The sequence below is a fragment of the Rattus norvegicus genome, chromosome 13, assembly GCF_021556685.1.
Source record: "Rattus norvegicus strain SHRSP/BbbUtx chromosome 13, alternate assembly SHRSP_T2T, whole genome shotgun sequence".
Lineage (NCBI taxonomy): Eukaryota > Metazoa > Chordata > Mammalia > Rodentia > Muridae > Rattus > Rattus norvegicus.
In genome coordinates this window covers 50,973,923-50,991,411 of record NC_141546.1, presented here as the reverse complement: position 1 = coordinate 50,991,411, position 17,489 = coordinate 50,973,923, and the positions used below count along the sequence as shown (strand labels likewise).

General features: G+C 44.0%; 1 protein-coding gene and 1 long non-coding RNA gene across 5 annotated transcripts in view; one reads left to right on the top strand and one right to left on the bottom strand.

Annotated features, from left to right (window-relative positions):
• The window catches only part of Nr5a2 (nuclear receptor subfamily 5, group A, member 2), a 119,870-nt gene that overhangs the window by 14,963 nt on the left and 87,418 nt on the right, over positions 1-17,489 (top strand). For all 3 annotated transcript variants that reach the window (XM_087581543.1, XM_087581544.1, NM_021742.1), the window contains 2 exon segments: positions 1,403-1,544; positions 3,886-4,526. In XM_087581543.1, coding sequence (XP_087437669.1) covers positions 1,403-1,544; positions 3,886-4,526 — 783 coding nt within the window.
• Positions 78-11,373, bottom strand: LOC108352538 (uncharacterized). Of its 2 annotated transcripts, XR_015635975.1 has the most exons (4): positions 11,130-11,373; positions 9,503-9,719; positions 8,098-8,294; positions 4,421-6,176 (listed from the first exon to the last, which is right to left on the bottom strand). It is a non-coding gene; the product is annotated as an uncharacterized LOC108352538 (long non-coding RNA). The 2 variants fall into 2 exon arrangements; XR_015635976.1 differs by lacking the exons at positions 4,421-6,176; positions 11,130-11,373 and adding an exon at positions 78-333 and having other exon boundaries at positions 9,503-9,587.

Genomic DNA, 17,489 nt, shown 5'->3' with positions numbered 1-17,489 from the left:
AGACTGATACTTAAAATATGTCTGATTTAGTTCCAAAGGCAAAGGTACATGTGCTGTTGAGGAAACTGTCAGACTCCTGGCTTTAACATAGTTTATTGTGGTGTACTGCTCTATCTGTAGGACGGCTTTACTCCTAACAGTCCTAAATATTGATTTTACTTGACTTAGATATATTTAAAGCATAGTTCTTAAAAGGAAACGTGACAGAATAACCCAAGTACATTTTAACTTCAGAGAATTCTGTGCTGCAAGTCGGAACACTTTTTTTCTTAAATCCAGAAGACATGAAGGTCTGAGCTCCCAACTGACTGCATGATTTCATCCTGATGGATTCTGAAAATAATTTTTCAGAATTTTTTTTAAGATTTTTTTTTAATCAAGGTATCCAGAAACCAGATTTTAGTTTCTAATCGAACAATGTTGATAAGTGTACCATACAACTTATTTAAATGCAGGGGATTTGAGTATATTCAGTGTCTTTTACTGTTAATAATCTCGCCAAGACCTTAGGGATTTGTCAGGTTTTTTCCTAAATAGTCCCTCTAAATTCTATTTTCACTAATTTCCCCCCAACATCTTCTTTAAAGTAGGGACTCGAATGCATTTACTTAAGCCTTTGCTAGGAAATGCCCCTTCACTTTCCACAACAAATTCAGATTGTTTTTGTGTATGCTCACTCAGGCAAGGATACCATCGTAGGGGAGAGTGGAGGGGCCACTCATTCGAGAGCCATGCACCATTTCTGAGCGGACTCCTTAAGTGTAAACAGGCCCAGGCTGTGCTGTGGCCCAGCTTCGTGGCTTGTGCACACACACACACACAGCCCTGCTTGTGTGCCTGTCTTTTCCATTACTTGGACTTTTAAAACACAGCTCCCACCCTTGAATGGGTTCCAGTGGCATTAGGAACATTTCCCCATTTTGTTCTCGAAGTCCTTTTCCTTTTAACTGTCAACTGTTGACATTTGTAAAAGATCTGAGGTATTTGCTATTCAGTTCTTACAATGGTTTGTGACTGAAATTGTATGAGACTACCTAAAAACAATGCAGCAGGGTTCTATGACTTACCTCTGCTTGGAACATGGATGTTAATAGGAAACCAGATTTTTTAAAAAAAAATTGGTCAATATGGAGTGCATTTTTTTTCCCTTACTATTGGAACGAAGTGGTGCAAAATTGATGTAATTCTTCAGGAATATAATTCTTCTGAGGCCAGAAAAACCTTCACTGAGGCCTGGCACTGATGCTAAGGGTTGGTCTTGCTGAAATGTGAAATCAAACCACAGGACCACATCGGGCTCAGTGGCACAATCAAAGGACTTACTGGTGATCTCCTTAGAGTGAACCAAGAGAAGCGAGTTAGACTTTATTACATAAGTCTCACTATTTTTTCTGTCCTATAGGGTTTCTTTAAGCGAACAGTCCAAAACCAGAAAAGGTACACGTGCATAGAGAACCAGAACTGCCAAATTGACAAGACACAGAGAAAACGATGTCCTTACTGTCGGTTCAAAAAATGTATCGACGTTGGAATGAAGCTGGAGGGTGAGAGTCTGCCAAGAGTCCCCTGGGACGTGGGCTTTAAAACACTGCGGGGCACTGTCGACGATGGTGGAGATTATTTTTATGGTTTGTCTGTAGAGTAGCCTGCTATTGAAACACGCTGATGTCTACCAGGGAAGAGAAAGAGAAGCAGGAAAGTTGTCCCTTTCCCCATCTCTTTAGTTTGGGGTACATTGATACATTGAATATTGAAAAGACCGACAGAACTGAAGCAACTCTACTGAGAACAAATAAAGTCTGTCCACAAAAATGTGAAAAATGAAACAAAAATCACCCTTAATTTTTTTAAACTAAAGATGCCGCGCGCGCGCGCGCGCGTGTGTGTGTGTGTGTGTGTGTGTGTGTGTGTGTGTATAAAATTGTTGGCCTGTTTGTTCCATTGTCTCATTTATGCACTTCATGGTTCTTGAGAAAAGTTGGTTTTTTTCGCTGTGAAAAGGAATTTCTTATACAGGAATTTCTCACACAGAATTTCAGTTTCCAGTAGCATAAAGAACATACACGTGTTTTGTTTTGTGTTTTTTTTTTAAGAAAAAGGTAATGACTGAATCTGTACAATTTGATACACAGGAAGCATGCAAAGCAATGGGCTCAATAACAGCGAGCGGTAACAATGGTGAGCGGTCCTTCAGCAGTCACGTGAACGCTGCGGGCTTCAGCGTGGCAGCCAGGGAAGTTAATATGTGACTGCTGTAAATAATTTGTACTTTGGGACTGTTATGGTGTGCTGCTATTTTCCAGCCCCTGACCTGCTGGCCTCCCACAGATTAAACAGGCTGCAAATAATGCAATATGGCGGGCACCCAGCACTCTGCTAGCCTATACTTCATTTGATCAAGGAAACGCAAAGCTCCTTTTTTATTTTGAGCTTTTCTGCTGTGTAGAAAGAGCTCATTCTTGGGAGAGTTATGGAGGGAAAAACATGAAAGGATTCGTGTTTTTTGCATGACTCTGCCAAATTGCTAACAAGTTTTTTCAAATAGAAGTGGCCACTTTGGTTAGCCTAGGGACTTCTCTTAGGAGGCAATTGAGAAAGGAAGTAATTTGATGTTTTTGTTAATTTTAACATCAGTCCCTTTAGTTGCCAAATAGTGGCAGACGCTAACTACAGGATGAGTTCTAATAGCGCAGAAGATTCACATTAAAACACAAATGATGAGATGTCATACATGCCATTTGATTTTTTTTTTTTTTGATGAAAGGAAAGAGATTGCATTTTTTTGGAAACTTCAACATCATGCTGTGCTAATTGTGTTTGAGTGGCCCATAGCTGTACCCATCCTTAAACAGTGGTCATGGAACAATAGAATATTTGATAAATTATCTAAATTGAAAACTTATGATCCAGTGGAGAATTTTGAATACTTAGAATGTATAGTAAATTTTTTTTTTTTTTGGTTCTTTTTTTTCCCGGAGCTGGGGACCAAACCCAGGGCCTTGCGCTTCCTAGGTAAGCGCTCTACCACTGAGCTAAATCCCCAGCCCCTGTATAGTAAAATTTTAATGTGAATGTTAATCCTAAGATTAAAAAACACACAAAAACTTGACCTCCAGCAATTGCAGGGGTTCAAGTCGTCAGAGGTGGTTGGGCTCTGCCTAATTACCATTGGCCACTGTGGGCGGACTCTGCTGACTAACTTATTAAGCTTGACCCCAGTCCCATGCCGCTGTGGACATGGTAGCACAGAAGAACCTCTGGACAACGTTGGAAAGGACTTTGTTTTAACCGTGTCTCATCCCACTTCCATTCAAAGCATGCCCGGTGCTTTTCTGATTTTGTACTCAGTACAGCACAAAGTACAGGTGAAAAGGGTTTTTCCAGAAGAGCCTGCACCTAACCCTTATAACAGAGTAGCCCCAAATAGCTAGGATTGAGGAAGCCATTATGAGAAAAGTGGGGTTGAAAAGATGAAAGGAAGGGCCCTAGTGCAGACACACAGCAGGTATACAGTTTGGCTCTCCGTGAGAATCATGACAAGAGTTTGTATGCTAGAAGCTGTCACACCCAGAAGGAAACTCTCACCCCTACTATTAAATATCTGTTGTGAAATGTCTCCAGTCCACAAAGGGCTAATGTTTTCTTGGGTACCCAAAATCATGTTTTTGATAACAACCCTCTTGAAGGAAAGAATTCATAAGGAAGACATTTTTTCTTCTTGGGATATCTGTAGACTATCACAGTCACACACACACACACACACACACACACACACACACACACACACACACACACGTCAATTGTTAACATTTTCAAATGCCTAATTTTTCAGAGTGCTACTAACTCCCTTTATGCATTATATATCCCTCCTTTCTCAATCAACAGCCGTGAGAGCTGACCGCATGCGAGGAGGCAGAAATAAGTTCGGGCCAATGTACAAGAGAGACAGGGCCTTGAAACAGCAGAAGAAAGCCCTCATTCGAGCCAATGGACTTAAGCTGGAAGCCATGTCTCAGGTGATCCAAGCGATGCCCTCAGACCTGACCTCTGCAATTCAGAACATTCATTCTGCCTCCAAAGGCCTACCTCTGAGCCATGTAGCCTTGCCTCCGACAGACTATGACAGAAGTCCCTTTGTCACTTCTCCCATTAGCATGACAATGCCACCTCATGGCAGTCTGCATGGTTACCAACCATATGGTCACTTTCCTAATCGGGCCATCAAGTCTGAGTACCCAGACCCCTACTCCAGCTCGCCAGAGTCAATGATGGGCTACTCCTACATGGATGGTTACCAGACAAGCTCCCCGGCAAGCATCCCTCATCTGATATTGGAACTTTTGAAGTGTGAACCCGATGAGCCTCAAGTTCAAGCGAAAATCATGGCTTACCTACAGCAAGAGCAGAATAACCGGAACAGGCAGGAAAAGCTGAGCGCGTTTGGGCTCTTGTGCAAAATGGCGGACCAGACCCTGTTCTCCATTGTTGAGTGGGCCAGGAGTAGTATCTTCTTCAGGGAACTGAAGGTATGTCGTATCCTGACCAACCCTCCTCTTAAGAAAACTTTGCCTAGGTTTCTGGCTGTTAGTTACGTTCTTGGTGCTTAAGAATAGGTTTTCCTTTTATTTGTATGATCTAAAGAAGAAATGGGTGCTGACCGTTCCTGTAGTGTTGTTAGAGCTTGATCTGGAAGGGCTTTTGTAGCTCCTAGTTGGGAGACGGTGTTTTAACAGGACATTAGGTATTTTGTTTAAAGTACCACACACTTATCCATTTTAACCTAGAGGTGGTTTCAAGAAATGCTTCATCCAACAGCTCCTAAACTATAAAGTGACCAAGTCAGAAACTATGCTAATTCATGTCATTTTGAAGGTTGCTTTTCAAAGGGGTTGGGGGGGAGCCAGTATTTAACTGTTCAGGTCCAGGCTAGAAGTATCAACTAGGCATTTACTATTTACTATTTGTTTTGCTCTGACATTAGGGTGGTAAACCATTGTTTTCTGAACTGATTGAAATAGGATATTCACTGCTATTGTAGGCCAATGAGGGCTTGCCTGCTGGGTTCCTCTCCTGTCTGTGGTTTAAGTAAATGGATTGGTACATTGTAAATACAGCACTTGTTTGCATAAGGATCTATGTTTAACTACATAATTATTTTATTTCCTGAAACTTAAGACTAAATTAATAGTTTGGATTCTGAGCAAAGACCACATTTATATATATAAATAAAATCAATGTTAAGCTTTTGTTGTCATAGTGGGAGTGGTGACAATAAGTATCTGTGGCTTCTGCTAACCTAGTGGTTATCATTACAATGTGCTGCACATACAGAGAGAGTAAAGAGGCTGTGTGCGGAGGGACAATGTTTTTCTTCACAGAAGTCTTAAAGCAGCCGTATGTGTGTGGAATTACCTGACTGGATCTAAAGAGGTCAATAAGATGCCACCAGCATGCAGTTACAGTGTAACCTGTAGGTTATTCTCCTGGCCTTTTATTGCTACGTGGAAATGTGACTGAAGCTGAAGAGCAGGCTGCAGGGGCCAAGCAGAAAGCATTGAGTTAGGGAGATCGGGCCAGATGCTGTCAGAGTAAGTAGAGAACCACTCTGTGTTAGAGCATTCACTCTTTAAAAAGCTAAGCCAAAACATTCTGGGTGCCTTTACCTTCATAGCTAGGTCCCTAAGAGGACAGATAAGGTCTTTAAAAATGAAAGCGTTTTTAGCTGTCGCTGAAAGCAGAAGCGATGGATAAATGAGACAGTAGCTGCGTCTGTGACAGGCCAGGGTCAGTGTTGCCAGGTGTTACCGTTCTCATCTGTAGAACTTCCACATGTGCTATGGAGGGGGCTGAAGAGGCTAATGCTTGTGTTGAGGTGGTTATGCAAGGAAGGCTATGAGAACCTCATATACAGAAGCTATGAGAACATATATAGGTCTGACATACTTCTGGAGGAGGTATTTTCTTTACATTATTTTAGTTGTTTGAAAGGCTCTGTCCCACCATAATCTTTATGGCACCAGGAAACAGTATGGACCAAGTGCTACAGGATGGTCTGATTGTATTGTGATGAACACGCAAAGGAACACTCAAAATGGCCAAGGAATGGGGTTGGGGATTTACCTCAGTGGTAGAGCGCTTGCCTAGGAAGCGCAAGGCCCTGGGTTCGATCCCCAGCTCTGAAAAAAAAAAAGCCAAGGAATGAGTTAGTTGTATAAGACGACTGTAAAATTGAATGAGGTAAAGATAGTTTTCCCTCAAGTTTCTAATAAGATGGTTTTGTCTAAAATTCCTTTAAAAAAGCAAAACAAAACAAAACACCTGTCGTGGAGGCATAGGCTCGTAATCCTAACACTCTCCAGGTTGGGAAAAGAGGCTTGCTCTGAGTTCAGGGCCAGCCAGCTTATTTACACGGTGAGTTCTAGGCTAGCCTGTGTTACAGAATGAGACCCTGTCTCAAAAAAAAAAAAAAAAACCTCAAAAGATAAAATTTCTTTTAGAAAGACAATTGAAGAGATGTATGTTTTAAAAATCAACCATAAAAAAAATAATGGTTGTGTGTGTGCACAAAAGAAAATGCTACAAGGTACATACATGGTTCTGGTTACAGGTTAGACTTAGAGAGTGCTGGATGTTTTTTGAATGTCCTTCCCTTTCAGCTAAATTCTGGAGTGCTATTCTTTCCAATGGCATGGGCTTAAATGTGCTTGAAATGTCAATGCCGTGGTTTGCAATAGGGTGTTGACATATTTACCATGTTGTTTAATGTGTGCTTGGCAGGCTGTCATCATGGGGAGTAAGTTGAAGAGTAAGAATGGAAAAACCCCAGGGTACCAGGTAGGGACAGAAAAGCTGGGCCCACTCAGGAGAACCAAAAGTAGAACTAAGTAACTTAAGGGTCGCTTAAGCATTGCTATGAAAGAATTTCTGCTTGTGTATAAATTTACTTTGTCAAAGAACAGAGCAAGTCCTCTGAATTCAGCACAAGACACCTCCAGGGGGATCGAGTTTGCAAAGCTTAAAGCATGACTCACAATTGGAAATACTCTTTACATTGGCATGGCATACCAAACACATCTCATACACAGTTGTCATGTGCACACACACACATGCACATTCACACACACCACATCACACCACACATACACATTTCATACATTCACATACACATCACACCACACACACATACACACATCATACATTCATACACATACACACACATCTCATACATTTACACACACACACATACAGACACATACATCTCCTACATTGACACACAGATACACACAGACACACACACACCTCATACATTCACACACAGACACAGACACATCTGTACATTCACATAGACACACATCTCATACATTCATAAATACACACAGACACAGACACACACAGACACACAGACACAGACACACACACACACACACACACACACACACACACACACACGAGAGACCTGAAAAGCCAGGTCTCCTACAATCACAGACACACACACACACACACACACGAGACCCGTAAAGCCAGGTCTCCTACAATCACAGACACACAGACACACAGACACAGACACACACACACACACACACACACACACACACACACACACGAGACTCTAAAGCCAGGTCTCCTACAATCACAGACACACAGACACAGACACACACACACACACACACACACACACACACACACGAGACTCTAAAGCCAGGTCTCCTACACTCACAGACACACAGACACAGACACATACATGAGACCCTAAAGAAGCCAGGTCTCCTACAATTGCCTGCGACCTAAATTTAATAGACTTACTCTAGGACTTCATTCTGCTTCCGTCTTATCTATTTCACGCTTTATTTTGCTTTTTTTTTTTTTTTTTTTTTTTTTGGTTCTTTTTTTCGGAGCTGGGGTCTGAACCCAGGGCCTTGCGCTTCCTAGGCAAGCGCTCTACCACTGAGCTAAATCCCCAACCCCTTTATTTTGCTTTTGATTCTGGTCATGACCCATAAGTTGATTTCATGACCCACTAATCACACATGACCCGCAGTTTAAGAAGTATTGCTCCAGGGAAGGTTTTTGTGGTCTGTCTACTTGGCTGTCACCTACCTGTCACCACTCACTGCCTCTTCTGGCTTGGGCTAGAAGATGTGCCTGTGGTCTATAGTCTTCATTCATTGTGTTGAAGTTGTGACTCTTAAGTCTCATTAGGGAAGATGAGTCGTCACCTTTGAACACTCGTCATTTTCTTGTTAGTGTCACAGCAAATTGTCCATCAAGTGGCACATTTAGAGGACAGAAAGATCCTGGAAGATAATAAGGGAATTACACAAACAACCCCTTGATCACACCATGGGGCAAGTTACACTTCCTACCATGTCAAAAGGTTTTCTTTGCTACTTACGGGAACAGAAGGGACTGTGGGCACTTTGCTTCCTATCTGTGAGCTGTGTGTGAAAAGGGAATTACGGCTCTCAAGTCAAAGCATCCGCATTGAGATCAAAAGTTGAGTAATAGAAAACATAGTTGGAAGGTGAAAGGGGAAGGGGTGGGCACACGCATACCTCAGGCGGTTTCTCATTCTTACAAACAACTTTGGCCTCAGTCCTAACCAATGGCATCTACATTGAAAAATCAATATTCTTGTCAATTTTGAAAAAAAGCACAAACACAGCCCACAGTCCCCATGGCCTAACTAGATTTTGTCTAGCAAGATTTTGCCTAGGTTTCAGAGCCAAAGGTGGTAAGAAAACACTCACTACTTCCCTCCTTCTCTTTTTTTTTAATGTGTGCATGGTTTTGTGTACATGTATTTATCTTTGCATGTGTGCAAGTGCATGTACACGTGTCCGTGTGTGTGTGTGTGTGTGTGTGTGTGTGTGTGTGTGTGTGTTGATCGGTGTTTGTGGTCCTGTATTTTCTTCCATGCATCTCCAACTTATATACCCAGGCAGGCTTTCTCCAGATTCCAGTACAGTGAGGCTGGCCGGTCAGTTTGTTCCAGATTTTATGTCTCTTCTTCCTGCTCTGCTATGGCAGGCTGACTGTGTTACCCACTCAGCTTTTTACATGGGTTCTGGGGATCAGAAGCAACACACTTTATCTCTGGGCACTCTGTCTAGACTCTTCATATGAGGGAGGTGAGACAGAAGCATGTGGCTTGCCCCTACTGAAAGCAGAACTGAGGTTCAGAGTCAGGGTCAAAGAAGTAGACTTAATGTGTATCTCTCCTCAGTCTGCATGCACCCACCCAGCGCACACATGTGCACACACACACGTGCACACACACACACACACACACAGACACAGACACAGAGACACACAGAGAGACAGACAACTGACACAGGCACACAAGCACCATGACCTTTGACTCCCAGAGCACAGACCTTTGCCAGGAAAGCTGAAGCGGACCTCTAAGTTCTCAGAAGTCCATCTCCACTGCCATTAAATCACTCATAATCAGCAAGACAGGTTTTCCCTGAGCCCAGACGACCCCGGGGAGGGAATGACTCACTGTAGAAAGCCTCAATAATTCTTTTCAGCCACTGGGGAACCATTTCATGGAGATCTACTGGCTAGTGCTTCTGGGCCTTGCAAAGACTCAGCACGCACGCACTCCATAGCACTCAGGCCCCGTGATTCCACGTGTCCATGCTAGGCAGATGGCCAGACCTGATTCTTTCTGTCCTCTCAGCTTGGAGGCAAGGTATATGGAGAGTGCATTCCTTCTCCTGGAGAAGATGGGCAGAAAGAGAAAAGAGGACTAGAATCCGGCTCACAACCCTCTGAACTTGCTATGCTCATGGTGAATGTAACATCCTCATGCCCCGCTGTCTTCCCCAGAGAAGGAAGATGCTCCGTTTCCTGTTACCTACATCACCTGCGACTTCAGTAATCTCCATCTCATAACCATGAGTGCAGTGAGAAAATAATTCCCACTTTGTTAAACAGCTAACGAATCTGGAGTATCTATTTGATCTTTTAATGAGACCAGACGTCCTCAGAGGATTCTGGGAATGGATACAGAAGAACTTCCCCTCCATGAATGATTCTGATACATGTAGGAAGAAGAAAGTCTAAATTAATCCTGACTGAAACTCGTAACTAGCGTTTCTGTGGAAAAGAGGTCTCAGAGACTTGGGGAGTTTGTGTCAAAGGAATTCAGTCATGTCGAAGGCAGGGTTTTAGTGTGGTTTTCTTTAAATCAAAACAGCAAAGGCCCGGGCTAAGATTTATTTTTTTTTTTTTTTTTTTTTTCTGATCCATTTCAAAATTTCTAAGCAGGGTTGCATTTATTTTTAACATTTATCCCGCAGTCCCCCCTTTTTTGGATGGGGGGTGTGTGTCACTATGTAACCCTGGCTCTATAGATCAGGCTGGCCTTAGCCTCATAGAGATTCACCTGCCTCCCAGGTGCTGTGTATGCCACCATACCAGAATACCAGACCACAGGTCAAAGTTCACCCTTCCCAACCAATACACTTGCATTTGCAGCTGTCCCAATTTTTGAAATCTTTAAAAGATTCATGTTAACGTAGACAGTGTTTTTTCATGCGTGTGCCTGTGTGAGGAGAGGAATACTTGAATACAGTTGCATTCAGGCCAGAAGGGGTCTAGAGGTGGAGTTAGAGGTGGTTGTGAACCACCTGAGGTAAGTGCTGGGACCTCTGCATGAAGTGCTTTCCATCAGGGAGCCATCTTTCCATCCCCAATTCTTTACTGAGGTTAGTTCCTCCCCTCTCTCCTTGCCACACCACCCCCACCCCGTGTGTGTGTGTGTGTGTGTGTGTGTGTGTGTGCATACACTACACGGACGGATGGATGGACGGACGGATGGATGGACGGATGGATGGATGGATGGATAGATGGAGGGATACATACGAGCCCGCCTAGTGTCTTTCCCCATTTCACCTCCCACTTGGCTTTCTGCCTTTGCCTGGCTATTGGAGTCAGGACTGGTACAGTCCCTACTGGAAATACTCCAGGTTCCAGGACCTTAGGTACACAGTTCCCCTACCTACCTGCCTTTGTTTTCACTTCTCTGGGTACAGTGCAGCTAATCTGAGAAAGAGATTAATAAGGTGGCAAAGAAATCTTAATTTTCCTATATTTCTCAAAGTCAATTAAGTGAAAACTTTTACCGCTAGTTGCTCATCAAAACAGCAAAAGCCAATACAATAAATAACACCCTATCCAGATTCACAGTGGGAATCCTCCAAGGTAGAGGGGAGACTGGCTTCTTTCCTAGAGTTGAACAGAGATATTTTCTTCCATGTTTGTGAAGCGGGAGAGTTAGGAAGCCAGCTGGGATGGCATCCTGCCTTTCAGATCAATCTGTTTTGGTTGGTATTCAGCTTCCGGGAAGATTGGAAACAAGCCTTCAGTCGTGCGTGCCGTGCGTGCCGTGCGTGCCGTGCGTGCCGTGCGTGCCGTGCGTGCCGTGCGTGCCGTGCGTGCCGTGCGTGCCGTGCGTGCCGTGCGTGCCGTGCGTGCCGTGCGTGCCGTGCGTGCCGTGCGTGCCGTGCGTGCCGTGCGTGCCGTGCGTGCCGTGCGTGCCGTGCGTGCCGTGCGTGCATGAATACCTGTGTTTCGCTTTTCACTGTAGACCGGAGGGGTCAGCTCTTGGCACTGCTTTATGCTGTGGGGAGTTTGTGCTCTGGTCTGTTGGTTGGTGGGACAACTGAACATGCCCATCAGACGGTGGTGAGGGATGGTGTTCATCTTTGTGTGAATTTCTGAATCTTTAAAGGCTACTTTGTGTGCGCACACGTGGGAGTACGCAGCGGCTTTCAGGAATCATTCCCCTTTTATCATGTGTGCCCCGTACTGGGGCGGTAGGCTGTTTAGATGGCAGGCACCTTTAACCTGGTGAGCCCCATTGCTAGCCTCTACACCTGTGTTCCTCAGGGATGCCATGACAGTGCCACAGACTGTCAGGCACAATGGTGCACATCTATAATCCCAGCACTAAGGTGTCTGAAGCAAGAGGATTGTGAGCTATATATAGGCCAGTTTGCTTACATAGCAAAACCTGGTCTCACAAAACAAAAACAAAACAAAAGGCACATTGAAGCTTCCATACGCTGGTAACTTATTTTATTAAAATAAAACTTAACATCCCCTCCTCAGGGCTTATCAGTCTTAGGGTACAGACGCATGAGCAATTCTACGATAATACACATTCCCTGTAACCCTGTTTTAGCAAACTCCCTTCTCGACCCCACCCTGATCTGCTTTTCTTAATGATTCTTAGATAGTTTTAAATAAGTTAAGGGCAGATGTGGGGTAATTCAGGTGGATCTCTGAGTTCAAGGCTAGCCTGATGTACATAGTGAATTCCAGGATAGCTAGGGCTACATGAAGAGACCCTGTCTCAAAAACAAAATAGCACACACATACACACACACAGAGAGAGAGAGAGAGAGAGAGAGAGAGAGAGAGAGAGAGAGAGAGAGAGAGAGAGATTAAATTGCTTTGTTTTGCAAGCTGCAAGTTCCATGTAACCTCCTGAGCTTGTAGAGATTGGGAGTCTGCACAGCCCATCAAACTAGCCATAACCATAGGCACGCGGCCTTCCTTGAAAGCCAGCATTTCGCATTTAAGAAAAAGAAAGTCCTTGTTCTGAACATTCTATCTTCTTAATGGCTTTATTTGCACAACCAAAAAATTCCTTCTCTTAGTCTATATGCAATCTACTTGAGTATGGGGAGATAGATCCTCAGTGTGGAGGTCACAGCTGAGAAATCTAAGAGTAACAGGGTAGGCTATTGTCAGGGGGGTGTGCGCCTATGGGGGATGAGATCAGGATGGTTTTCCCGAGGTCAGGTAGTAAAGAGCACTTTTTTATTTGGTCCACATTATAAACAGCACAAGGTTGACAGCTTATAGACCTTTTCCCATGGTGAAGTATCACACACAATACCTGCCTTTTTCTTTAGTTTCTTGAGAGAGGAACTCACGGTGCTCAGGTGGGCCTCAACCTTGAACACTAGCTTTAACCAGCCTAACTCCTTCTCTTGCCTCTGCCTCTCAAGTGTTGGGATCCCTATCTACCCAGTCTTACCCCTCCAGACTCCTACCATGCCCATTTCCTATAGTTTCTTTCTTGTTCAGAGAGAAACAGAACTAAGTTTGGGTCACAGTTTGCATAAGATGCTAATTCTAGAGGACACATACCCGTTCCTCCACACACTTCTAAGATTACTAGTCATAGTGATAATGAGTTCACGGTAGCTCATGTAATGAATGCCAGCACCTGGAAGCCTGAGACAGGGGACCAGGAGTTTGATCACAAACTGGGGCTCATAAGAGCAGCCCTGCTTTAACCAGTGTCTTTTCAGACCCAAATCTGTTCATTTGGGTTTTTTTGTTTTTTTTGTTTTTTTTGTTTTTTAAAACAGTCCTTTTGGTCAAAAGAATGTGTTGGTAAAATTGGCATGGTCCACTGAATTGGCTTGGAGGTTCCAGGAGAATGGGAGTAGTGGGGGACACAAGGAAGGAATGGACTAGAAGACCCCACAAGGCCTGGTGTGGCAATAACAGTCATGACATGGCAACAAAATCATTTTATGGTTTGGGGTCACCACAACACCAGGCTGTAATAAAGGCTCAAAGCCTTTTAGGAATGTTGAGAACTACTGGTTTAGACAACGACATTAAGACCCAAGGCCTTAAGACTGATGCCAATACATAGTTAAAACTTGAGTAGTGCTGTTAAGACGAAACTGTAAGACCCAAGGCCTTAAGACTGATGCCAATACATAGTTAAAACTTGAGTAGTGCTGTTAAGACGAAACTGTATGAAGTTCTTCACAAACTGTAGAATGTATCCTGTCTGTTACCATTGTAGAATGTAACTGGAGTGTATCCTGACTGTGACCATTATAGAATGTATCCTGACTGTGACCATTATAGAATGTATCCTGACTGTGACCATTATAGAATGTATCCTGACTGTTACCATTATAGAATGTATCCTGACTGTTACCATTATAGAATGTATCCTGACTGTTACCATTATAGAATGTATCCTGACTGTGACCATTATAGAATGTATCCTGACTGTGACCATTATAGAATGTATCCTGACTGTGACCATTATAGAATGTATCCTGACTGTTACCATTATAGAATGTATCCTGACTGTTACCATTATAGAATGTATCCTGACTGTTACCATTATAGAATGTATCCTGTGACCATTATAGAATGTATCCTGACTGTGACCATTATAGAATGTATCCTGACTGTGACCATTATAGAATGTATCCTGACTGTTACCATTATAGAATGTATCCTGACTGTTACCATTATAGAATGTATCCTGTGACCATTATAGAATGTATCCTGACTGTGACCATTATAGAATGTATCCTGACTGTTAACATTATAGAATGTATCCTGACTGTGACCATTATAGAATATATCCTGACTGTGACCATTATAGAATGTATCCTGACTGTTAACATTATAGAATGTATCCTGACTGTGACCATTGATTGTCACATGACTCAAGGATATGGAAATTCATTGCTCTTTAATTTTCTTCCAAAGTAAGGGAGCTCATTGTAGGAAATTGAGTATAGAGCCGTACACTACACTTGCACAGAACAGACAGGTGTCTGCATGGAGAACAGGGGCCTGTTCCGGAGACAGCTTTTCTTGTAAACTGGTCCACACCTGTGGGCACAGAGAGGGTTCCAGGTGTGGAGTAGCAGGGTGGCGGCCCTTAAATTCATGAATACCTGGGTGGGCTTTCTCTTCCCTCTCCAGCCTCTCAGGGCCAGTACTATTTCCTCACAGAATAGGCAGTAGAAATGGTTTTGTCAGTTTGTCTACTCAGAAGTAGTTCATGCCTGCCTGCTGATAACAATTAGTGCGTGTGCTTGCTTCGTCCAAGGCTTGGCCTGCCCAGCAGGGTACATACTTAACTAGCTCCTCCCTGGATTGCCTACCTGCTAGTACGAGTTCCTTGGGGGTTGGGGGAGGAATGAGAGTCCCTGTCTTTGAGACCCTGGGTCCCTGTGTGCTATATACATCCATGGGTAGCAGACTAGAAACCAGCAACCATGACTCACACTTGACACCCACTGTTGAAGGACTTTGTTCCCTGAACCTGCAAAGTGCAATAGATCCAATTATCCTGGGATAACGAAAGAGTGACTTTGCTCCAACTTGCTCTTCTGCAGCTTGGGAAGTAGATCAACATCCATTTACAGAATGACTGCATGGAAATTGGGCATTTAAACTATTCTTTGAGTTATGGACATCCATCTCTAACCCAAGAACACCACCCCCAGTCAGACACAAGGACAGACAGCCTATCACTTCCTCCAGCATTTTGGCTGCTTCTCCAGTGTCTGATACTAAAACCTGATTCTAGGTCAGTCTCATGCCAGACTGAGTGTGGGTAGCCAGGAGGTCAGAAGCCCTGCTGACTGCCTGGGCTTCTAGCCTAGTCTGCACCATTTCACTCTCTTAGCCATCCAAACCCTTTCTTCCTCTTCAGCTTCCTTTATTCTTTATGTTGCCTTAGAATCGCAGGGCCTGGGGGTTTCCTTATCCCCACTGTACAGGATAGGGGACCTAATAGTTTCTGCCCCCTGCCCTTGGCTCTGCGTTCTCACCTTTTGGGTGGAGAGTGGAGGAGGGCAGTCTCTTGAGGTTGACAGGACAGGAGAGTTGAGTAGATAGTCCCAGAGGCCTGCTACACCTTGTAATAGATAGACCTTCCTTCCAAATCTTCCACTGTGTCATTGTCCATAGAGGGTGCAGTAGATTCCTGGTTCCTATGCATTTCCGCTGATGAGCAAGAGAAAAGTGGGCACCAGGCCTGACAGGGTGTTAATGATGGGGTTCATACCACTCATAGGAAAGTGACTTCTAGGGAATGGACAGGTAAGAGCAAAGTAGAATGACAGGTACATAAAAGCTCATCGCTTTGTGTGCTAAGAAAATGGCGCTCTTGTTTTCAAACAGCAGCGGGTTTCCGTTCCATGTACAGCAACAGGGTCCAACGTTGTTCTCTTAGCCACATGTCCATCCAGTCCTACAGATGGCTGCCTGTGCTTTCATTGTCACATGCCGTATGAGTCGCCTACCATGATGGCAGTGTTGGGGTTTGAGCCCAGAGACTCCTAAGGGCTAAGTGAGAGTTCTCTAACACGGTACCACTTCCAGCCTGAGTTCTTCAGGTATGGTCTAGAGGAATAGATAGCCAAAGACTTTGGGAGAGAAATGAGAAGTCTAAAGTCCACAGGGCTGTTGGGCTGTTGGCTCCTCTCAGAGAGCACATTGCCCTGGAGACTGAAAGAGATGTCCCCTTGGGCTGTGCGTCACTGAGGATTAACTTTGCACCCAATTTTGATCCAGCTCCGATTTTGTACAAAGCTCTTCCTTTATATAAATATAATTCATCTGTGGTTTTCCACCTGTGTGTTGTGAGCCCCTGAGGTCCAAACATCAGATATATGGCCTATCAGATATCTACATTACGATTCATATCAATAGAAAACTTACAGATAGGAAGTAGCAATGAAATAATTTTATGGCTGGGGTCACCACAGTACTGATGAACTGTATTTAAGGGCGGCAGCATTAGGAAGGTAGAGAACCACTGGTCTAAAGCCTGCCCTTCACTGTGGACAAGAGGGCCATAGGCAGAGTTCAGTCTCGGTGTCTATTCTTCATGTTCACCTGCTCACAGCCTAGGAGAAACTGGCCTCATGTTGGCTTAACAGTCCACAGCGGGACCATGAGCCAGGAAGTGCCTTTTACCCCAGAGAAGTAGATGAAATGAGTTGAAAGCTTTTTCTTTCTTTTTGAGACGGGGATTTTACTATATACATCTGGCTAGCCTGGAATTGTGTAAACCAGGACAGCCTTAAACCCCAGAGATCAAGTGCTAGGATTAAAGGTTAAATTGAAAATATTTTATGGAAAGGAAATGTCTTAGATATCAAATCCATGTTTGGCTAAGTATGGTACAGCCGCGGGAGCAGAAGGCAGGAGGGTCATGGGAGTTTGAAGCCAGCCTCCTCTACTTTCTGGCTTCTCTCCTTCCTCTCTTCTTCTCCCTCCCTCCCTACTTCCTCTTCTCCCTCCCCTCTCTCCCCTTCTCTTCTGCCTGCCTGCCTGCCTGCCTGCCTGTCTGTCTGTCTGTCTGTCTGAGTGTCTCTGTCTGTTTCTGTCTCTCTGTTTTCTTCCTCCCTCCTTCCCTCCCTTCCTCTCTTTTTTTTTCTTTTCTTTTTTTTTCCGGAGCTGGGGACCGAACCCAGGGCTTTGCGCTTGCTAGGCAATCGCTCTACCACTGAGCTAAATCCCCAACCCCCTTCCTCTCTTTCTTCCCTCCTTCCCTCCCTCCCTCCCTCCCCTCCACTTCTCTATCTGTCCTCCAAAGGCCTCATGAGTGCTAGACCCAGCCCCTTCATTTACTATTAAGCAAGTATCTTACCCTCAGTGTAAAATATATATTTATATCTCAGAATATATGTTCTCAGTGA